The sequence below is a fragment of the Salvelinus fontinalis genome, chromosome 17 (genome assembly GCF_029448725.1).
Source record: "Salvelinus fontinalis isolate EN_2023a chromosome 17, ASM2944872v1, whole genome shotgun sequence".
In the NCBI taxonomy this organism is placed as follows: Eukaryota; Metazoa; Chordata; class Actinopteri; order Salmoniformes; family Salmonidae; genus Salvelinus; species Salvelinus fontinalis.
In genome coordinates, this window is record NC_074681.1 from 25696607 (window position 1) to 25721307 (window position 24701).

At 40.5% G+C, this 24701-nt stretch overlaps 1 protein-coding gene across 1 annotated transcript; it reads right to left on the reverse strand.

Moving 5' to 3' along the window:
• Window positions 1-148: 148 nt before the first annotated feature.
• On the reverse strand, window positions 149-24018 carry si:ch211-106n13.3 (vWFA and Collagen domain-containing protein). Its single transcript, XM_055866804.1, has 29 exons — window positions 22501-24018; window positions 21733-22293; window positions 21422-21584; window positions 21021-21252; window positions 20676-20849; window positions 20436-20513; window positions 20300-20311; window positions 20104-20190; window positions 19905-19958; window positions 19747-19800; window positions 19600-19653; window positions 19247-19300; window positions 18906-18956; window positions 18758-18811; window positions 18129-18182; window positions 13956-14009; window positions 9368-9412; window positions 9090-9143; window positions 8445-8498; window positions 8027-8080; window positions 5842-5913; window positions 5335-5370; window positions 5196-5240; window positions 5015-5047; window positions 2734-2880; window positions 2559-2613; window positions 1802-1996; window positions 1596-1673; window positions 149-1382 (listed from the first exon to the last, which is right to left on the reverse strand). Exons 1-29 carry the CDS (start codon window positions 22592-22594, stop codon window positions 1195-1197), a joined length of 2886 nt encoding a protein of 961 aa, XP_055722779.1. The 5' UTR covers window positions 22595-24018; the 3' UTR covers window positions 149-1194.
• Between the last annotated feature and the right edge of the window lie 683 nt (window positions 24019-24701).

The following is a 24701-nucleotide window of genomic DNA, read 5'->3' on the forward strand; positions in this document are numbered from 1 at the left end:
AAGAGCCTCCCAAACAAAGGGCTGTCTTGACACTGTTCAATAGAGGAACCATATTCATCGTAATCATAAAAAAGGTTGTAACATGGGATTCAACTACAAGACTACAACAAAAGTTTATTCAAAAAAGACTTCACAGTCAACAGTGCTTTCTCTGATAAGAAAATACATGGAGAAATGTATACATTTGTTTTGAAATGTGGAAATCAAAATAAGAAAGTCAATTGTAACAAGACAACAATATTTAAAAAGTATACTACAAACTGTATCAAAATAGCCCATTTGATATATTAAAACATATTGTGGGGAAGAATAAAAATTGAACTCAAAAAAGATTTTCAAAATAAGATAGATGGAAGTTAAATCAGGTAAAAGTGTTCATGGTTACTACAGACAGACGACGCATACTGACAGTAGACATGCTAGTTTCCTTCCAGCAGGAGGTTCTCTGAACACTGAGGGGAAAATGCAGAAGTTGTGTAACAATAAACATATCTATGATGACTAGGACAATAAATATGTTTATACCCGTAGAAGTGAAGCAAATGAATGACTAACAAGCTTGATTGAAAAGGAAAATAAATGAATTAAAAAAGTAATTTCTACATATAAAAAATATAGTACTTACTTAAAAATACATTGTAGTGAAGAGCTAGTAGTTTTAAAGTGAAAGACTTCTGATGCAGAGTCGTATGTTCCTAGTGTTGCTCTTGAACATACAGTAAATCATTTGGGAGAAAACTTTTTCACAATTGCTACCTGTCACTCCAGATCGTGTTTAATGCTTTGGATCCAACAAAGAGGTAGTTTAACTAAGGCAGTGCAATTCTCATTGTAAGTTTCTATACCTCCTTGACACTGATAGACAGTAAAAACAACATTGTCACTCGGATGTTATGAGCCAGTGATGGGTAATAATATCCCTAATCACCACTTGTCCTCATCACTTCTGCCTGTTCGCTGAATTACCCCTGGCCTGAAGACAGTGTTAAACAACCCTGTTTGGCTGGATACCAATTTGCGTCACTTTGTTGCCCTATATCCTCTGTTTCTTTATCTCAAGTCTGAGTGGATCATCCCACATGAAACAAAGGGTTAACTCACTCACTCCAGCAGCCCTTGATTTTTCAGTGAGCAGTCCTTGACTTTGTTAGTCTCAAAATGTCAAATTAAAATGTCCTGCTTTCCTTGTGAGACCTAGAAGTTGGGTCCTTTGCTGTAGCGTTCCTCTCTGAGAATAGCCTGGTAGCAGGAGGTGGGGTCACATACGCCATTGACCCCAGGAGGGCCACGCTTCCCTGGGCTGCCGGGAATTCCTGACTTCCCTGGTTCACCTGGAGGCCCTGAGACACCGTGTCCGTCACTGCCTCTGGGCCCCTGGAGACCTGCAGAGGTGGAAGATAAAGACACGAAGAGTGGAATTGTTTATCACATATCCCTGACAGCCACAGGGACAATCTACAGACTCCTACACATGTTAATCAATTGGTCAGACAGTATGTTGGTCAGTATTCAATTGTAGATGACAGGTATAAATTTGTTTGTGAAAACATGAATAGCATCACTCAACATTCCTACAAGAAGTGGGGGATTGTTACCTGCTGGGCCGGGAGGACCTGTCAACCCTGTGTCTCCATCTCCTTTGGACCCCTTTAACCCCATTGGTCCAATATCACCTGCACATAAAAGCATAGCAAAAACAGTCAGCAAGGTTGCTTAATCCCAAAACCATGGAATTGCAATTTACATCAACAGCACTACATAGACTGAAGTCAAATTCTTTGACCGTCAATCCCTGTGTTACCTTTGTGCCCATGAGGTCCCATCCGGCCTGGCTGTCCTGGGTAACCCTGTAAACCGGGCGTGCCAGGGTACCCTGGCGTTCCACTGGGGCCCTTGGGGCCGGCAGGGCCTGGCTCACCAGGTGGCCCCTTCACTGTCTCACACTGCCCACATTGACTTTTTGATGCCAACATCGCCAGGAGCTGCGGCAGCTGATCTGGATAGGGGAAATTAGCATTTGTTCTGTATGCAGCACACAATACTAGCTAGTCTTGTTTCTGTATTGACATAGGCTTACTGAACATTGCAACAATGTACTCTATGACATTTCTTTAGTTGGGAGCGAGATCCTAATTTTCATGGCTACTGTCAGTATGTTATTGTGTAATCTCTCCAAGAGTGTTACGTGTCAAAAATAGCAACTTGTTCTGACTCATGCCCAGACAGGGATTATGAAACCATGCACATATCAGAGGATGCGCTTTGTCACCAAATTGCAGAAATGAAATCTGCATTGGTTCACTAGATAGAGGCGTGCTGCTGTACACATAGTTCAACAGGATACTACTGTATGCATAGACCTACAGTTACCAACATAGTTACTATTTTGAAACGGCATGGATATGTGCACTTGGTGAAAAAACAAAACAATGGATGATTGCCTAAATTCCTAGCAAGCATTTTGAAGTTTATCATTTTTAACAGCCAAAAATCTTCAAGAATCCATACAACAGATAATGGTCATGCTTATGCATAAAATAAAATAGCAGGAAACATACTCCGAAGAACATTAGCGCAAAGCATCATCAAGTGGTCATCAGTTGGTGGCTTCCCCTGAAAGGCAATACATTCACATCAGTATGCTGGTAGTTAATGAGCTGGTAATGACTCTATTGACATTTTCGGGCAAATGGCTTTGACTCGAGTCTAGAGGAACAGATGTGGTCAACTTACAGGTTTGCCTGGGTATCCCAGCTCTCCTGGTTGCCCTGGTAACCCATCTTGTCCAGGAGAGCCGCGAGGCCCAGCAGCTCCCATCAGACCCACGTCCCCCTTCTTCCCCTCCGGCCCTCTGGCTCCAGTATCTCCTGATAGGCCTTTCTGGTGGGGGACAACATCACAGCTAATTCAGTTGGTGTATTGTTGTATGTTTGCAAACATACGAGTATGCAAACAATTAAACAGAGAGCAGTCTGTTGAATTCACTTGACTATTGAAAGCAATGTCTGCATAGGATGGTGTCATTCTGTTCAACATCTTTTTTATTTAATTAAATATGTTCAATGTGAAGACGGAGGGGGAATTTCCAAACCACATACACTACCATTCAAAAGTTTGGGGTCACTTAGAAATGTCCTTGTTTTCAATGAAAACATACATGAAATTAGTTGCAAAATGAATAGGAAATATGGTCAAGATGATAAGTTTATAAATAATGATTTTTAATTGAAATAATAATTGTGTCCTTCAAACTTTGCTTTCGTCCCAAAAAATCCTTTATTTGCACAAATTACAGCCTTGCAGACCTTTGGCATTCTAGTTGTCAATTTGTTGAGGTAATCTGAAGAGATTTCACCCCATGTTTCCTAAGCACCTCCCACAAGTTGGATTGGCTTGATGGGCACTTACGTACCATACGGTCAAGCTGCTCCCACAACTGCTCAATAGGGTTGAGAGCCGGTGACTGTGCTGGCCACTCCATTATAGACAGAATACCAGTTTACTGCTTCTTCCCTAAATAGTTTTTGCACAGTTTGAAGCTGTACTTTGGGTCATTGTCCTGTTGTGGGAGGAAATTGGCTCCAATTAAGCACCGTCCACAGGGTATGGCATGGCGTTGCAAAATGGAGTGATAGCCTTCCTTCTTTGAGATCCCTTTTACCCTGTACAATTCTCCCACTTTACCACCACCAAAGCACCCCCAGACCATCACATTGCCTCCACCATGCTTGACAGATGGCGTCGGGCACTCCTCCAGCATATTTTTATTTTTTCTGCGTCTCACAAATGTTCTTCTTTGTGATCCGAACAACTCAAACTTCGATTCGTCTGTCCATAACACTTTTTCCCAATCTTCCTCTGTACAGTGTCTGTGTTCTTTTGCCCATCTTAATATTTAATTTTTATTGACCAGTCTGAGATATGGCTTTGTCTTTGCAACTCTGCCTAGAAGGCCAGCATCCCGGAGTCGCCTCTTCACTGTTGATGTTGAGACTGGTGTTTTGAGGGTATTATTTAATGTAGCTGCCAGTTGAGGACTTGTGAGGCGTCTGTTTCTCAAACTAGATACTCTAATGTACTTAGTCTTCTTGCTCAGTTGTGCACCGGGGCCTCCCACTCTTTCTATTCTGGTTAGAGACAGTTTGTTCTGTGAAGGGAGTAGTACACAGCGTTGTACCAGATCTTCAGTTTCTTGGCAATTTCTCACATGGTATAGCGTTCATTTCTCGGAAGAATAGACTGACGAGTTTCAGAAGAAAGGTCTTTATTTCTGACCAATTTGAGGCTGTAATCGAACCCACAAATGCTGATGCTATAGATACTCAGCTAGTTTAATGAAGGCCAGTTTTATTGCTTCTTTAAATCAGAACAACAGTTTTCAGCTGTGCTAACATAATTGCAAAAGGGTTTTCTAATGATCAATTAGCCTTTTAAAATGATAAACTTGGATTAGCTAACACAACGTGCCATTGGAACACAGGAGTGATGGTTGCTGATAATGGGCCTCTGTACGCCTATGTAGATATTCCATATATATATATTTTTTTTTTATAAAATAAAATCAGCCGTTTCCATCTACAATAGTAATTTACAACATTAACAATGTCTACACTATATTTCTGATCAATTTGATGTTATTTTAAATGGACAAAGAAAGAAATGGATTTTCTTTCAAAAACAAGGACACTTCTAAGTGACCCCAAACTTTTGAACAGTAGTGTATGTCTGTTTGTTTTCATAGACCATGAGGTTCTCATGAGAGAGTAGAGAATGCAGAGCTGACTACTAGATACATTTCCCTTCCCTTCATCAGAATTTGTTTCTATATGTTAGCATGATTGGACAAATCGTCTTCTAAATACACCTTCTGTACTATAGGTGTACTTTTCAATTACTCAGTGTACAACTGAGAAGTTACACTTGTAAATTGAACTTCGACCTATGTCAAATGAAAGGATAAAGTAGAACATCAACTCTAAGATGAAATTAATCAGATCAAACTAATTAAACTCACCTCTCCTTTGCTTCCTTTGAGTCCAGCTTCTCCCTGCAGTGGCAATCATACATAACATGAGGATAAAAACACTGAAATAAATGGATGGTCTAAAAGGCAGTATGAATATCCTTTAGTTACAGTATCATTGATGCATGCCTCCTAAACAGAGTTAAGAGGTGAAAGGTTAAATGTTACATACGTTTGCCCCAGTGTTCCCAGGAACTCCATTGTTGCCTCTCTCACCCTGGAGAAACAGGAGGGTAAGGGTAGGGATGAAAAACACCATTCAATGCTGTTGCTCATAATATAACATACATTTCAGATTTATTGCATTATACCTGGCTTCCTTTTGGACCAGGTTCACCAGTTTCCCCCTGAAAACAATGACAGACATGTTATCTCGAGTCAGTCATATGATTTTTTTTATTAGATATATATTTTTTACAAATCAAACCTTTATTTAACTAGCCAAGTCAGTTAAGAACAAATTCTTATTTCACAATGACCCGGACATAAACCCGGATGACGCTGGGCCAATTTTGCGCTGCCCTATGGGACTCTCAATCACGGCCGGTTGTGATACAGCTTGGATTTGAACCAGGGTGTCTGTAGTGACGCCTCTAGCACTGAGATGCAGGGCTTGTAAGTAAGCATTTCACTGTAAAATGTGCACATGTGACAAATACAATTTGATTTGATTTAGACCGCTGCGCCAATTGATAACAGTTAATAAACCAATAAGCCATACTCTACTCTAGTTAAGTTACTTTTGTAATGTAGTTTATACGAAAGTACTTACTGAATCAAGCATATGTGAACGTGTTTATCATTTTGTAATTCATTACCTTGTGACCTTTGAACCCTGGCAGTCCTCGGTCACCAGGTAACCCTTGAATCCCCTGCTCTCCCTCCACTCCCTGGAGAATCAACAGGAAACCCATTCTTCATAATGGCTTCAACAAAATATAACAATTCCACTACTGTATAACAATCATACATGTACAGCGGCTTGCGAAAGTATTCCCCCTTAGCATTTTTCCATTATTTTGTGTATGTCCATTACATGAAATCCAAATGAAAATCCTTTTAAATTACAGGTTGTAATGAAACAAAATAGCAAAAATGGCAAGGGGGATGAATACTTTTGCAAGGCACTGTACATTCAAGTAGGTAGATTCCGTCTTTGTGACAGAGGGCAAAATGAGCCACACACACAGAACATTACTTATTTCCTTTCCATGTACAGTAGTGCAATTGGTATTTTATTCTCGGGGGACTTCTACTTGTTAGTACTGAATGGCGCAAGGTCAAAAGCACATGAACCATAGGTCTACAGCAGTTAAACATAATGATGTGTATTGTGAGTTATAATGATGCTGAGAGATATATCCCAATTCGAAGTCTTCTGCCTGAGGTGGATCCTGTATGGAAAAACCCCATTTGCAGCCACCAGTACTAAAATACTGTATATAGAGTTGAAGTCAGAAGTTCACATACACTTAGGTTGGAGTCATTAAAATTAATTTTTAACCACTCCACAAATGTATTGTTAACAAACTCAGTTAGGACATATACTTTCTGCATGACACAAGTAATTTTTCCAACAATTGTTTACAGACAGATTATTTCACTGTATCACAATTCCAGTCGGTCAGAAGTTTACATTCACTAAGTTGACTGTGCCTTTAAACAGCTTGGAAAATTCCAGAAAATGATGTCATGGCTTTAGAAGCTTCTGATAGGCTAATTGACATCATTTGAGTCAATTGGAGGTGTACCTGTGGATGTATTTCAAAGCCTGCTTTCAAACCCAGTGCCTCTTTGCTACAAATTGTAGACCTTAACAAGTCTGGTTCATCCTTAAGGAGCAATTTCCAAATGCCTAAAAGGTACCACGTTCATCTGTACAAACAATAGTACGCAAGTATAAACACCATGGGACCACACAGCCGCCATACCGCTCAGGAAGGAGACACGTTCTGTCTCCTAGAGATGAACATATTTTGGTGCAAAAAGTGCAAATCAATCCCAGAACAACAGCAAAGGACCTTGTGAAGATGCTGGAGGAAAAAGGTACAAAAGTATCTATATCCACAGTAAAACGAGTCGACATAACCTGAAAGCCCGCCACAGCTCCAAAACCGTCATAAAACAGCCAGACTACGGTTTGCAACTGCACATGTGGACAAAGATCGTACTTTCTGGAGAAATGTCCTCTGGTCTGATGAAACAAAAATAGAACTGTTTGGCCATAATGACAATCGTTATGTTTGGAGGAAAAAGGGGAGGCTTGCAAGCCGAAGAACACCATCCCAACCGTGAAGCACGGGGGTGGCAGCATCAAGTTGTGGGGTGCTTTGCTGCAGGAGGGACTGGTGCACTTCATAAAATAGATGGCATCAGGAGGAAGGAAAATTATGTGGATATATTGAAGCAACATCTCAAGACATCAGTCAGGAAGTTAAAGCTTGGTTGCAAATGGGTCTTCCAAATGGACAATGACCCAAAGCATACTTCCAAAGTTGTGGCAAAATGGCTTAAGGACAACAAAGTCAAGGTATTGGAGTGGCCATCACAAAGCCCTGACCTCAATCCCATAGAAAATTTGTGGGCAGAACTGAAAAAGCATGTGCGAGCAAGGAGGCCTATAAAACTGATTCAGTTACACCAGCTCTGTCAGGAGGAATGGGCCAAAATTCACCCAACTTATTGTGGGAAGCTTGTGGAAGGCTACCCAAAACGTTTGACCCAAGTTAAATAATTTAAAGGCAATGCTACCAAATACTAATTGAGTGTATGTAAACCTCTGACCCACTGGGAATGTGATGAAATAAATAAAAGCTGAAATAAATAATTCTCTCTGCTATTATTCTGACATTTCACATTCTTAAAATAAAGTGGTGATCCTAACTGACCTAAGACAGGGAGTTTTACTGAGTTTAAATGTATTTTGGCTAAGGCGTATTTAAACTTCCGACTTCAACTGTATAGCATCTTTCACCTATCCCCAAACAGCTGAAAAATACCTACATTCAGTCCAGGTGTCCCAGGATGTCCTTCTGATCCACGCGCACCTTTGGCCCCCTACACATGTAGAGATGTGTTAACACACACATTAACACTCCCAGAACACACACAAACTACATCACGAAAAGCACATGTACATAAGAGAATACATACACAGACAAAGTATATGCAGCTCACACACACACACACACGCACGCGCACGCACACACACACACACACACACACACACACACACACACACACACACACACACACACACACACACACACACACACACACACACACACACACACACACACACACACACACACACACACACACACACACACACACACACACACACACACACACACACACTCACACACTCACACACTCACTAAGGATAGGGGAAATGCAGTAGCGGCAAGAGTTCACTAGTTACCTTTGAACCTTCAATTCCATAAGTTCCAGGTGGACCAATCGGACCCTGAAGACCCTGTACATGAGTGAAAATTCCGTTTTTAAAACAATGGCTTAATCATCTGTAAGGCAAAATGAAATTAACTTCATGAAAATAATGTGATTTTTTTTCTGAGGACTAGACTTTATTATAGATCAAAAGTAAGGCAAATAGTTACTTTTATCACACCAAATGATATAGGGACAAAAACAAATTGAAAGATACACAGAAAACAATTGGTGAATAAAATGGTGAGAATGATTTGAAATCACATGACAATACAATTGCCTCTGTCCTCATTGGCTTTTCAGTTCTTCTAAAGTTGTCATGTAAGCCACAAGTCTGATAGAAGAACCTCAGTTAAATTCAACCACAGAGTTGCAATATCTTGACATTCCAATTGAGGGCAGCAAAGTTGAGGTTCAGCAATGACACTTGAATGTGAAGTACAGTTCCTACTTACATGTACATTCCTATTTTGTGAAGGATCTCACTCTGAATTTTGCAGAGGAGCATTATGGAGCAGCAAAATAATTATTTCATTTTCAAAAGGGTGAAAAGAAAAGAGAAGAAAATATGTAATGAACATCAAGCATACTGTACTTTCAGGTCCGATCCGTCACCTACCTGAGGTCCTTTTGGTCCAACCAGGCCCTCTTGTCCGGGTGGGCCTCTCTCCCCCTTGTAAAAACAAGGTCAAATCAAATGTATTAAAAGTGCATTTTACATTGTTTTCAACACACAAGGTTTTGCAGTTACTCTTTCACTGAATATTTAATTTGTCATTTGCTGTCTTAGGAGGCAAAGAGAATGTCATGATGACACAGAGGGTGAGCCAACCAAGTTATTGATTGCGCCATGGCCAACTACTGGATTATATTGTCTAAGTTTGATCTGTTTATTACCCGAGGTCCAGCAGGCCCCATCTGCCCGGGAAGGCCTCGGATTCCCTATGAAGTTCATGAAAAAACAGAGATATCACACTCAGGAGAACTATGAAAAAACAAAGGCAAATATCTACAGTACCAGTCAAAAGTTTGGACACACCTATTCATTCAAGGGTTTTTCTTTATTTTTACTATTTTCTACATTGTAGAATAATGGTGAAGACACCTAAACTATGAAATAACACATATGGAATCATGTAGTAACCAAAAAAGTGTTAAACAAATCTAAATATATTTGATATATTTGAGATTCTTCAAAGTAGCCACCCTTTGCCTTAATGACAGCATTGCACACTCTTGGCATTCTTTCAACCAGCATCACCTGGAATGCTTTTCCAACAGTCTTGAAGCAGTTCCCACATATGCTGAACACTTATTGACTGCTTTTCTTTCACTCTTCAGTCCAACTTATCCCAAACCATCTCAATTGGGTTGAGGTTGGGTGATTGTGGAGGTAATCTAATGCATCACTCTCCTTCTTGGTCAAATAGCCCTTGCACAGCCTGTAGGTGTGTTGGGTCATTGTCCTGTTGAAAAACAAATGATAGTCCCACTCAGCCCAAATCTGATGGGACGGTGTATCGCTGCAGAATTCTGTGGTAGCCATGCTGTGTAAGTGTACCTTGAATTCTAAATAAATCACCAACAGTGTGATTGTGTGACACCTCCACACCATCACAGCTCCCCCTCCAAGCTTCACGGTGGGAACCACAGATGTGGAGATCATCCATTCACCTACTCTGCGTCTCACAAAGACACTGCTGTTGGGAACCAAAAATCTCAAATTTGGATTCATCAGATCGAAGGACAAATTTCCACCGGTCTAATGTCCATTGCTCTTATCTTCTTATCTTCTTCTTATTGGTGTCCTTTAGTAGTTGTTTTTTTGCAGCAATTAAACCATGAAGGCCTGATTCACAAAGTCTCCTCTGAACAGTTGATATGTGTCTGTTACTTGAACTCTGTGAAGCGTTTATTTGGGCTGCAATTTCTGAGGCTGGTAACTCTAATGAACTTATCCCCTGCAGCAGAGGTAACTCTGGGTCTTCCATTCCTGTGGCGGTCCTCATGAGAGCCAGTTTCATCATATCGCTTGATGTTTTTTGCGACTACACTTGAAGAAACGTTCAAAGTTCTTTACATTTTCCGGATTGACTGACATTCATGTCCTAAAGTAATGATGTACTGTCATTTCTCTTTGCTTATTTGAGCTGTTCTTGCCATAATATGGACTTGGTCTTTCACCAAATTGGGCTATCTTCTGTATACTTCCCCTAGCTCGTCACAGCACAACTGATTGGCTCAAATGCATTAAGGAAAGAAATTCCACAAATGAACTTTTAACAAGGCACACCTGGTAATTGTAATGCATTCCAGGTGACTATCACATGAAGCTGGTTGAGAGAATGCCAAGAGTGTACAACGCTGTCATCAAAGCAAAGGGTGTTTACTTTGAAGAATCTTAAATATAAAATATATTTTGATTTGTTTAACACTTTTTTCATTACTACATGATTCCATTTGTGTTATTTAATAGTTTTGATGTCTTCACTATTATTCTACAATGTAGAAAATAGTAAAAATAAAGAAAACCCTGTGATGAGTAGGTGTGTCAACTTTTGACTGGTACTGTATATCAATAAACATGTACAGTATAATTTCTACAGCTCTATTTCAGCACAGCTGAGGGTCTCTTACTGCTCTTGAAATATCCTGGAAACTGGAAGAAAGCTGTATCATGATGATGATGATGATGATATTGTGCACATGAAATTAGAGGCCCACTTTCTATTTCCAGTTCCCATGTTTACCCGGCTGGCGGTGACCACAATATCAACCTAGTTTACAGCCAGTCAGAGCTTTCACCCATTATCTACAGTACGTAATGACACTCATGGGACTTAGGGAGGGAGCCATGATGATGATTAAAGTTAGCAGAGAGGACAACATAAACTGTTAGTTCTACTCCTCGTGATGCATTGCAGGATTTTAAGTCACAGTTGTAGGATGGCTTGGCTGACTGGCTCATTAGGACTTTCATTCATTTTTCAACACAGTTAGATTTTACTTGATTTCCCCATAAACAGGAACATTGTAATTATGGGCAAAGTGGCACAGCAGAATGGCATCTGAGGGCACTGGCCACCACACCTAAGTTCAAATAGTATTTGTTTTCTTTCAAATACTTTGAGCTTGATTGGAAAATGGCATGCGAGGGCACTGGCTACATTAGCTACATGTCGAGCCATAGGGTTTCATGTTGTGCGAGAGCCAGACTACAGACTCGTACATTTTTGGGGGGGGTCAATATTTCTTGGTATAATATTTATCAAACTCCTCTTGCTATTTTTGGTAAGAACATTAGTTGCTGTATCCATGTTCAAACAGACCAGCTTAAATTGCAATGTTGTCTGTGAAATGCTCTAAAAAAACAAGGCTTGCATTGCATTAGACAGAGACCAGATAGACAAATACAGTTGTCAATATAATCGTCTGTCTCCACCTGGTGGCCTTTTAGTGGTCTCTTTAAATAGGTTGAAAACAGGAAAGAACGTCCCAATGTTTACCTCATCCACCTCACTGAGGTGAGAACTGGTAGTTACTAAAGTATTTTCGATTAGCCTCTAGGACTAGGTGTACTATTGCATTAGTCATTCATTTGATCTCACATACACCTTGTTTACTCAATGGAGCAGTGGAGGCTGGTGGGAGGAGCTATTGGATGACGGGTTCATTGTGATGGCTGGAATGGAAAAAATGGAACGGAGTCCTCCCTGACCAAGGCCCTTCTCCCCCGATTACTCAGTTTGGCCAGGCAGCCAGCTCTAGGAAGAGTCTTGGTGGTTCCATACTTCTTCAATTTAAGAATGATGGAGGTCACTGTGTTCCTGGGGACCTTCAATGCTGCAGAAATGTTTTGGTACCCTCCCCCAGATCATTGCCTTGACACAATCCTGTCTCGGAGCTCTACGGACAATTCCTTTGACCTCATGGCTTGGTGTTTGCTCTGACATGCACTGTCAACTGTAGGACCTTATATAGACAGGTATGTGCCTTCCCAAATCATGTCCAATCAATTGAATTTACCACAGGTGGACTCCATTCAAGTTGTAGAAACATCTCAGTGACGATCAATGGAAACAGGTTGCACCTGAGCTCAATTTCGAGTCTCATAGCAAACGGTCTGAATACTTAAGTAAATAAGGTAATCTCAGTTTTTCTTTTTATACATTTACAAAAATAAATAAAAATGTTTTTGCTTTGTCATTATAGGTTATTGTGTGTAGATTGATGAGGGGGGGAAAAACGATTTAGTCCATTTTAGAATAAGGCTGTAACGTAACAAAACGTGGAAAAAGTCAAGGGGTCTGAATACTTTCCGAAGGCACTGTACGCAGTATTTCCAAAGACTATGAAAGAGGAGACTGATTATTACATCATAGTGGTTCTCATAATATTTCTATGGTTTGAAAAAAGGAAATGAAGGTTGTTAGAGATCAAAAAATGTATCTTCTTTAGTAGAAACAAGGTAGTTTGTGGATGTAGGCTACATATGGATTACACACAGATGCTATCAGGTCTTTTTAGCAATTGGTCAAAATTATTTTTAGTGAAAGGTTTAACCCAAAGACCCTACGCAGATGGGGGTGGTTATTGGTGCTTCCTCAGCCAGCTGGTTCAGATTCTGGCCAGGGGCCACAGTACCACACTAAAACATTCGCTGTATATATTACTCAAGGTTTTCATGCTCCTATTGTGGACAAGGAGGAAATGTGGCTTAAAATTATTTTTTTTGTGGACAGGGTAGGGAGAATGATTTAACACATAAAATAAGAACAATCTGTATTTTAATTTTTCTGTCAGATGATAAGCATAGACAAATAAGCTTAGACATGTTCTTATGTTTAATCATATAAATAGTTTTCTATACACCAAGTGTGGATCATGGGGTCATATATACACCAAGTCTGGATCCTGGTTGGATAATCCATCTGTAGTTGCTATACAGATGGGCATACTATCAACAAACCACCTGCTGATAAGCAACTGACTATCTGTTGATAAGCAATTGCTTGCTAAGTTTACGGTTAGGGTAAAGTTTAGAATAAAGGTTAGGGCAAGAGGGTTAAGTTTAGGGTTAGAGCTAGAGCTAGGGATAGTGGATAGTTAGTTGAAATGTTACTGATACTCTACAGACTATCTACAGATGGACTATCCAAAAAAAGTGTCAACATAGTTGACATGACCGATCCTGGAGTTAGCAAACACTGTGGTTGGATGAACACCACATTTGGAGAAAAATCTACGCAAACTCCATGACTATTTTGAGTTAAAAGTCCTTAATGTCATTTTAGGTGACTTTATAAATGATCCATGGTTTTAATGTATATTGGAAAAACATAGTTGACATGATCGTTTAAAGGGAGCAGGTAGTAGAATACATAGGAGTGGATGAGGATGAGGATGATGAGTAAATGGACCGGCTTAGTGAATGTGTCCAGCTTTTATTAAGAAATAACGTTTCATTTGAACAATGAAGACTCACCGGAACTCCAATCTGTCCACCACCACCATGAACCCCAAAGTCTCCTTTCTCACCCTAAACATAATAAAACAGAACTATGATATTCACATACTTGATATACTCTGAAATAGCTACTGTAACATGTGAAAATATCCATTGAGCTTTGAGACAGATGATCGCCTCAAGTTGGGGGTTTCCATACCCCGTCAGTGAGGTTTAAAACTATCACTCTTAACAAAAGTCCCTCTTAACAAAAAATGTGTTTTAAATCCTCACTAACACAACATACACACTATTCATTTTCCAAGGTGAGTGTAGACTGCAGGAGTAGAACAGAGTGCACGAGAGAAGAGACGATCCTTCTCAAACACTCATACACCTCCAACATAGGTTTATAATATAAACCACAGACCACAGTACACGCTGCTCAGTCAAGATTTCAATGATAAAGGAGGTAAGCAGGGAAAGCTGTGGGTTTATAGGTCCTGACACACGGAGGGCTGCTTTTGAAGTGCTTTGCCTTCCTGAACATCTAACAGGCACACGTGCGACAAAGAGCCTATCATTAGCAACATAAGAGGTCTGTATGATCTTATAAAAATACATGTTAAAACTGTAATGGCTGTAAATATTGAGGATGACAAGTGTTGATTATGGCTTTCAAAATGTGCAACCAACACAGTGTGGGAGATGTTATCTAGAAAAGGAGTTAGTATCTACTGTCAAACTTATTGAATGCTCTTCAGTTTTAGCCACGCTAACTACAATTAGTCTATTTAGTGTTCTACATCTTTGCAACAATGCACGTTCAATTACATAAAAGCTCAGAAATTAAAACTGCAACCAAGGCAGGAAATCAAGAAAAACCCTGTTATCAAAATCTCAAATTACATAGCACCCAAAAATGCTATAATGAATACTGTATACTATATCACAATTACTCATGCGATTCACCAAATTACAAGACATTAGTTACATTTTTAAGACCCTGGAATCCTATTTTGGAACATTCTTAGTAAAAAGGGTGTTGGATGTTGAATTGTGTTCTTGTTGAATTGTGTTTTAAATATAGCATTGATTACTGTACTCACATACAGAATGAACATGTTCTGTAATCAGCTGTGTTTTAATTGTGTAACCTTAAATGTGTGTTAATTGCAAAGTTCACACAAGTCAGTCATCAACTTAACCTTTCATGTCGATACACAGAATCTATCTATTTTAATGTAAAAAGTTGGTTATGCAAAATGAAAGTCTGAAAGAGTGTTGAAAATGCCAATGTATATCACATCAATCACACATCATGGTCAAAACTTGATTGAGCATGAGTCACTTAGGTACTTCTTCCAAGATTTCTCTCTTCAAAGTATTGTGATTTTTCATGCACAGGAAGGAACAATGTTGCTCCCCGTGTGGAATGAAGCATTCTATTTGACATGGATGTTTAGGCAAGATTGTGCAAAAATTAGTATTCTTCTCTTGCTTTTGAGGCTGTGCCTTACTCTAAAGCAGGGCTCTCTAGCCATGTTCCTGGAGAGCTAGCCTCTTGTAGGTTTTCAATCCAACCCTAATCTAGCGCACTTGATTCCACAGATTATCCATTATATTAACCAGATACCCCAGTGACCGCTCTAACAATTTAAACAAATATCTTCAAAAATGGAAAGCAGTCGGGAGGAGGCAAGACCATTCTAGCAAATGAGAGGGCAGAGACGCGCGTGAACAACAGGCACAACTCCGATAAAGTGTTTTTTCTCAAAGTTGCCAGATGTCACGTGACCTACTTATATCAGTATACTCATAACAACCTAAGCATTACGCAACTTCTATTCAATCAAATAAGCCACACGTAGCAAATAAACCATTACATTTTTTGTTAACCAAATTCAACACTCTCTCATTGAACTCCGTACAAAAACTCCTTGAGTGAAACAAAGAAACTGCACCTGCTGGAGAAAACATATGTTGGGCCCAGTTATCCCTGTCGCCTTGCCTCTTCCTCTCTGCTGATTCTAATAATTAGCTGGTTGATAATCTGAATCATGTTAGTTACAACTGGGGTTAGATTGAAAACCTATAGGAGGGCTAGCTCTCCAGGGACAGGATTGAAGTTGCCATGCTTTAGAGTAAGGCACAGCCTCAAAAGCAAGAGCAGAATAGTCATCCTGCTTGGAACACTCCATTCCACATGCGGCAGAACATTGTTCCTTCCCGTGCATGAAAAATCACGAGAACTTATTTGATACAGGACCTCACACCAAGCTGTTTTCTGAATTACAACAGGAATCCTTTGTAACTTAAAACTAGGAAATGATTTCCACACAACCATTTTTACTCATCTAGGATAGCAATTACCCAAAACTTTATGAGACTTCATCTGACATGTAACTTTCATTCAAGTTTACATTGAATTTTATGCATGCGTCTCAAAACATTCCTGTGCATTTTGATCCAAGTGTAGCCTGGTACTGATAGACTTTTTTTCCTATTGTTGTCAAGGCAAGTTCGCTGGTTAAACCAAACCTCTCCGACATATAAAGTATGGTGTGGCTGGTTTTTACAGCTGCTGTGTCCTGTGAGCTTCAGGGCCGTGATTACAGAGTGCAGCAGCCAAGCCCGCTGCAGCGCCATGCCGCACTGTGAAAACCCAACCCAATGAACAGGCTTTCATCTGGGCCACCACATCAAACCAGTCGGTTAGTTAATCATGCACTGGATCCAGACCAGCAGGCTGGGGATGGGGAGCTGGGCTGGAAAAGCTGGGGTTTTGCTTGAAGAATTATTTGGGGACCTTGGCTTCTAATCCAAAATGAGAGGGAAGGTTGGGATTTTTTTTAAATAAAAAAATACATATTTAGGACACATTTAGCTGATAATAAGCCAAGGAGTTCCAAAAAAAGTATTTATTCAATGAATTTGAGTGAGAGGATCACCATTAGCCATGACAGTGACTCACTGCAATTACAAACTACACTCAAAATAATCTGTCACTCCAACAAGATAAATATTATCTGTGTACAGGAGATTTTTACAGTTAAATCAAATGGTGGCATCCCTGGTGTTTTACAATTTCAGCAAACCAGTTTGAGGTTTCACTTGTACTTTTCATGGTTACAATGCGCAAATGTCACATCCCTCACAAAACCGTTCCTTCTCCAATTGCAAGATGACAACAAACATCTTACTAAGCCAAGACCTTTATCAAAGCTACTTTACGGGTAAGTGTGCATAGTTTAATAAACCGGTAAATGGTAGGGTGTCACTAATTTCCACCACTCCAAAAGGAAGGGACATGTTCCCTGGGCGATAAACAGATGCTGGGGCAGATGCAGAGCTCTGAAAATAGATTGCAGGAACAGAAGCCACGCTCCGCTCTGCAGCGCTCACCCCTCATTATAGAACACCAAACTCACGCCAGGCAGCGAGCCAGGTTACACATACTACTACTGGAAGCTGAAACGATCCTTTGTGTCCCTGGATCTCCTAGATCCACTACAGATCCAGCGCACACACCACAAAGTTCCCTCAGGAAAAATAAACCTCTTAAGTCTAAGGCTAGTTTACTAGGTACTGATCGGCATATGAGTATTCATTAAATATAGCCTGCATTACAGTATGTAGTTGAAAGCATCATCAGTTCAACATCTAATTAAACAGGGTTATAGGGTGTAGCTAAAAAAGTAATTATCCACAAATGGGGTAATGAAATTATCCCCATTCATTAAAAAAAAAAAAAAAAAAGAACTGAACATATATACAGTTCAAATCTGGGTAACCTGCTTCCTGTTCTTTCCAACCAAAGCAAAGAACATCAAATATACTTTAGTCAATGTTTACAAGTGAACTAACAATGTTCCTACCTCCTGCACCCACCATCTCAACTCTAGAAATAGCTTATGTAGACTTTCCGCCACCTAGACTAGCTTGTGGAAGTGTCTTAATATAGAACTATGAGTGAAACTCTAACATTTCAAACCTCCTCCTATGGAACCACCAACTCTAAAGGAAAAGGAAAGATTAACCACAAATATTCCCTCTGAAACCCCCTCCCCCAAAACCCACAGATGTTCCAAGATAGAAGATCATCTCGAACAAGATGTCACTGAGCTCACAGTCCCTTGCTTGTCACATCTGCCATCGCCTACAGACGTATCACTTGTTTATGAAAGTATGTGAAATGAAATCTCAGCTCACCTTCACTCCAGCTGGTCCAACAAAACCATCCTTTCCTACTGGCCCTGTGTCCCCCTGCACAGAAAAACAACATAATTTCAGTTATAAAATGCTGTATAGTAACCCTGGACTTCCCTCTGACCAACAAGCAAACTGATACTGTACTGTTGTCATTGGATGTTTTGTTGGAGAGAATAGGGTTGGGCCAACATGATTAAATCAAATATTGTGATATTTTATATTGGCGTTAAGTGCAAGACTACTCTATTTGAACTTTACAAATAAAAAAACTGTTCAGTTTTAGGGTGTATCTACAGTATATGTTGAAAATTAACACTAAATGAATCAACTAAGCGTAATTTTTTTCACCATACTGAGGTTATTTAATGAGAATGTGACTTTAATATAAAAAATAAGCACAAAAATTGCAGTCTGGAAGTATCTAGTCATTAACGGTGCAAAATTATTACATCGGATATCACAATATATCGTAGAAGAGGTCTCCTTAGATATCGCCCAACCCTAGTACAGGATAAATAGCACTTCTCATACAGTGATGAAGAAAATGCTGTTGATTACCAGACAGTTCCACACCTTACACAGATATGAACATGAAGGTCAGCATACATAATAGGTGTATACAAGCTTACATGTGGTCCATGCTCCCCTGGTGGTCCCTGAGCTCCTGCTTCACCTGGACTTCCCTGTACATATGAAAATGTCTGAATTAAAGAGTCAACAAAATATAGCACTACATTCAATTGCCATAAAATATTTCTGAAAAAGTTTGTCTCTTACCTTTTCTCCTGGAATTCCTGTGGCCTCCAATTTAAGCTGTCTCTCAGGTCCCTACAATGGAAACAGTCTTTTAAAACCCTTGTCCATTGGCACCACCACCATTACATGGTCTTTGAGACCTGACTACCTCTGAGTATGTAGTGTGTTATTAAGGTAGTCTGAGAATACGTCTATCGTCTACAAGCACTAAATTAAACTGGATATTGGCATTTTGTTTTTATCATTCATGTCTACACTACTTGCACCTGCTTGGTAGTCTGCCTATTACGCTGGGCTGCTCCCACAGCCGTGTGTGTGTGTGTGTCTCTATAATTACACTTCATTAAAGGGTCATGACTCACCGTAGGTCCTGGAGGGCCAGGTCTGCCTTCAAGGCCTGGTGCTCCCGTGTCACCCTGCAGCCAGGATGAATCAGCTCAATCACAAAGACATGACCTGAATTCAAAACTACAGTAACATGGTTTAGGCCTGGGGCCTTTAGATCTAATAGCAAGATCAAATAAAATGTAATTTGTCACATACACATGGTTAGCAGATGTTAATGCGAGTGTAGAGAAATGCTTGTGCTTCTAGTTCCGACCATGCAGTAATATCTAACAAGTAATCTAACCTAACATGATGAGCCATACAAAGAGTTATGTGATATGAAAATGATTTGTTACAGTATATTGTGAACCTATCTCATGATGCTTACTTTGGCCCCATTAAGTCCTGCTTCGCCCTTATGCCCTGGTATGCCCGCTTTGCCCTAAGTTGAATAATGAAACCAACATTACAAACACAGTGGCAGTAAGTATAATCAGCAAAATGCAGAAATTGTAGTGACATATATTTCACTCACATTGTTCCCATTCTTCCCGGGTTCTCCTGGTATTCCACGTTCACCTGGCTTCCCCTTCACAAAGAAAATGAGCAACAATTCATCAGAATCACCATACTGTATGATTGATCCTCGTGTTTTGAAATTAGATATATTTAAGATAGATAGCCAGTACTCACAGGCTTACCGTCAGGGCCAGGTGGCCCCTCCCTCCCTTTCTCACCTCGGAAGCCCTACAGGGTTCAAATTGACAAGCTATGAACTAGAGATTTACATAAAGTCATCCATCTGATGGAGTTGGCATTTTGTCTGTACAGCTGTTTGGTCATACATCTCTCAATCAATTTATGGTTGAATTATTTATGATTTAATTATCACCATAGGCCCAGGAAGACCAGGAGACCCAGGTTTCCCCTGAGGGCAGTGACAGCTCTCCACTGCTGCAGGTTGTCTGTCCAGAGGACACTGGGAGCAGAAAACCATTTAATATAACAGGAACAACCCAACAAGTCTACAAATGTAATGTAATAATTACAATGTAATGTAAAGATAGACAACCAACAAGCATACTCACCCTGTCATCCTCCTGTATAGAAATAAACATAGAGAGATAATGATATGAAGATTAAATTATCGTTGGCCCCCCCCGCTTTCAACAGAAACCTTCAGTGACATGTGGAAGTAAATTATGACAGTATCATTACACTCACCACAGAGTATATTTCACACGCTGTCTCATTCTCACTTTGCTCGGGATTGCAGTAAAGCCTCAGTTTTTGTATCTCGATCTAAAGAAGGATTACAAGACGAACATAGTTATGTTACTGTGTCATTATAGTAAAAAAGTTCATCCAAATATAGAAGCTCCTTTAAAATGAAAGCAAACCATTATTTGTACATATATGGTTGTTGCATTTCTTCAAGTTTGCCCAACACCCATTGTTACTCACAGGAACAGTTGCTTCCATCTTGACCTTCTTGGCGACCTGTATCTTTCCTTTGATGTAGATGGGAAATACAGGTTCTAGTAGCTGCTCCTCTATCTGCATGTCGTCCAGGTAACAGATGATACGTCTGGGTTTAACAAGCAGCTTCAACTGGTGCCACTCTGAGTCAAAGAGTCTCTGTAGAAAAAGTAAAACTTGCTGAGTAGGTAACTACCATTTCAAAACATAAAGAGCTGGTTTCCCCAGACACATTTAACATGCGTTTTAGTCCAGCACTAGGATTAATATGTGTCCAGGAAACCAGTCCAAAGGTGTTGGGGGTCGTTATGTCAGTGTGTTTCTATAGACCTTAATTCCTCTGTCATTGAAAATGACACACTGTTCTTTCTTGTTGATACTGGTGGTTGTGCTGGTGAAGGTGACAGACTTGTCCAGTCCATTGAGGGTCACAGCGAACTGTTTCAGCCCGTCCTGAGAGAGCACTCTGATCAGGTCCAACTTCACATGGTTGGTGGGGCTCTTCAGGCGTAGAGTGGCCACAAACACATAGGAGGGAGGCAGACCCTCAGGGAAGATGGCCCTAGAGGATCAATAAAAAGGGGTTATACTTTATGTAGAAGTGTGTTACAGAAATCTCATGTGAGCTGTAAGGAGTTTACTGTCAGAGTGTGTGTGTGTGTGTGTGTGTGTGTGTGTGTGTGTGTGTGTGTGTGTGTGTGTGTGTGTATATAAACGGTCAGTCCCCCTACCTGGTGCTGTCGGTGAGGTCCAGTCGGGGGCTAAGCAAGTAGGAAGTCTCTGACATCAGCGAGCCCTGGACTTTCTTTGCTTTCATGTCGATCTGCATTCTAGACAGCAGCTCAAATCCCTTTACATTGGCTGTTCCAGGGATCTGCATTGGGCACACAGACTCTGAGAGAGAGAGACAGACAGACATAGAGAGCAAGTTAGTTTAGACCACTGTTATTTCATCTTGGAGGTTCATGACACATGCTGCATTATGGAAAAGTCTCAAAATAAGCTATCTAAGCTATCATTAGCCTCAGGATCCCAGACTCACCCTCACACAGCTTCTGCTCCATGGCGTCTCGGATGTTAGCGATGGAGCTGTAGTCCTCAGCGTAGAGAACATATGTAGAGGGGGGCTTGTTGGCCATGGACACCAGCTCGGAGTTGGTGATCTCGTTGCCCACGCCCACAGCGAACAGGATAATATTCTGGGCCTTGGCTTCCACGGCCGCGTCCACCACGTCGTCCTGGCTACGGCCATCCGTCAGCACCACAGCAATGCGGTTCCTGGCAGGCTGCGTGCGGTTGGAGAACGGGAAGACGTGCTGCGTGGCAAATTTGATGGCCCTGCCCGTCTGGGTGTTGCCCCCCAGGTAGCCGATGGTGTTTATGGCGCCGACCAGTTCCTGGCTGCTCAGGTGTTTTCCCAGCGGAATCTCCAGACGGGGCGTATCGCTGTACTGGACCACGCCCACCTGGGTGTGACGAGAGCTCACGTCAAAGCCTCTGGTGATATTGACCAGCCATCGTTTGGCCAAGTCAAAGTCTGGAGTGCCCACACTGGAGGAACCGTCGATTATGTAAACCAGGTCGTTTGATGCTGTGCTACAGCCTGGAATCAAGGAAAGAAGAAATATTACCCACCACGTGATTCACCTCGCTGGCTACCGACATCAAAACCAGTCTTTATAAATCTGCATTAATATGACAATATTGACATTATAGGCCTGTGTACAGTAGTAATATTAGTCAGAAATTGCAGGCAATGTTGATAATTATCATTAATTGCAATACATAAAAATGTATAAAATGTATTTACCCGCTTGAACGTCAACATCTTCCACTAAATTATCTCCCCTCAGATGTGGAAGGAACATCCATGTTAATACTGATCCTAATATCCATTTCTTCATTGTTGATCAACAGTACTGCAAAGTCCTTCTTGAATTAAAATGAAGATGGAGGATACAAACTAAATGGCAAAATGCATATTTTAGTAAATATGTAATAAGCTAGCAAAACATGATTAAGACAATAATAGCAAAACCTGTCAAATTACTTTCAAAGTTCTATGCGATAAATAAATGTTGTGTACCCAATGTACCCAAAACGGCACATTGAATGTACATGTTTTACAGGAATATCGATTTGACTTTTGCCCATTACTTCATTACATTTTTAGGAGAAACTTTAACAATTGTTAAGACAGTTCTCTTACCTTCACTCTTTACTCATCAGCTGCCAATATACCACTCATCAATGTAAATGCAAACAGTCCTGCAGTAACACAGGCGTCTAGATTTACTGAAACAGGCTACTTACTCCCTGCTGTACAAGATGGCAGGCTGTAACATAGCTAGCAGACATGAATAGATGTTCCTGGAAGCCTTTTTATACCAAACCAAACTGTGACGTGGACCTGAGACTTCCCAATGAGGACCTAGTGGCTTTGGGTTGGGATGTGGATTATAGGGGAGTGGTTACACCCAGCCTCTGAAGCATGCTTGTCTGCAGCCACCTGCGAGAGGTACTGTAGCGTCAAATCTGTTGCTGAAATCAAATGCTGCTTTACAGGTCAAACATACTTGCTTGTTTATCTGGTTCCATTTTGTGGAACAGACGGTCAAAAGCCCTTGCTGCTGAATCCAAAGCTCCCATTTTACATTGTGGTAGTTTAGCAGACGCTCTTATACAGAGCGACTTACAGTAGTGAGTGCATACATTTTCGTACTGCAGTTAGTAGATCATACATAACTTCAAATTATGATTCATATAACATTACAACAATACCTTAGCATTAGCAACCCGCTTCTACCCTCACAACCTGCTGCTGGTATACCCAACTGGGCCATCATTGAGGTGTGAATCCCATCTGTAAAATATTTGTTTTAGTTCAAAAGTCTATATAAAGTCTATCCACTCTATCCACTATCCAAATCAAATTTTATTGGTCACATACAGTACAGGTGAATAGCGGATGTTATTGTGGGTGTAGCGAAATGCTTGTGCTTCTAGCTCAGACAGTGCAGTAATTTCTAACAAGTAATATGTAACAAATTACTGTCACGTTCCTGACCTGTTTTATGTTATTTTTGTATGTGTTTAGTTGGTCAGGGCGTGAGTTGGGGTGGGCATTCTATGTTTTGTGTTTCTATGTTTAGGTCACTTGTAATTAGCCTTATATGGTTCTCAATCAGGGACAGGTGTTTGACGTTTTCCTCTGATTGAGAACCATATATAGGTTGGCTGTTCACACTGTTTGTTTGTGGGTGATTGTCTTCCGAGTCTGTGTACCACACGGGGCTGTTTCGGTTTGTTCGTTCATGTATGTAGTCTGTTCCTGTTCGTGCGTTCTTCGTCTATTCTAAGTTCTCAAGTCAGGTCTGTCTACATCGTTTATTTTGTTTCTTCAAGTGTTTTTCGTGTTTTCGTCTTTGTCTGTAAATAAATCTATATGGATTCCACATACGCTGCGTTTTGGTCAAATCCCTACTCCTCCTCTTCGTCTGAAGAGGAGGAGGACACCCGTTACAATTACACAACATATACACAATACACACAAATCTAAGTAGGAATGAATTAAGACTATATACAGTCGTGGCCAAAAGTTTTGAGAATGACACAAATATTAACTTCCACAAAGTTTGCTGCTTCAGTGTCTTTATAAATTTTTGTCAGATGTTACGATGGAATACTGAAGTATAATTACAAGCATTTCATAAGTGTCAAAGGCTTTTGTTGACAATTACATGAAGTTGATGCAAAGAGTCAATATTTGCAGTGTTGACACTTCTTTTTCAAGACCTCTGCAATCTGCCATGGCATGCTGTCAATTAACTTCTGGCTCACATCCTGACTGATGGCAGCCCATTCTTGCATAATCAATGCTTGGAGTTTGCCAGAATTTGTGGGTTTTTGTTTGTCCACCCGCCTCTTGAGGATTGACCACAAGTTCTCAATGGGATTAAGGTCTGGGGAGTTTCCTGGCCATGGACCCAAAATATATGTTTTGTTCCCCGA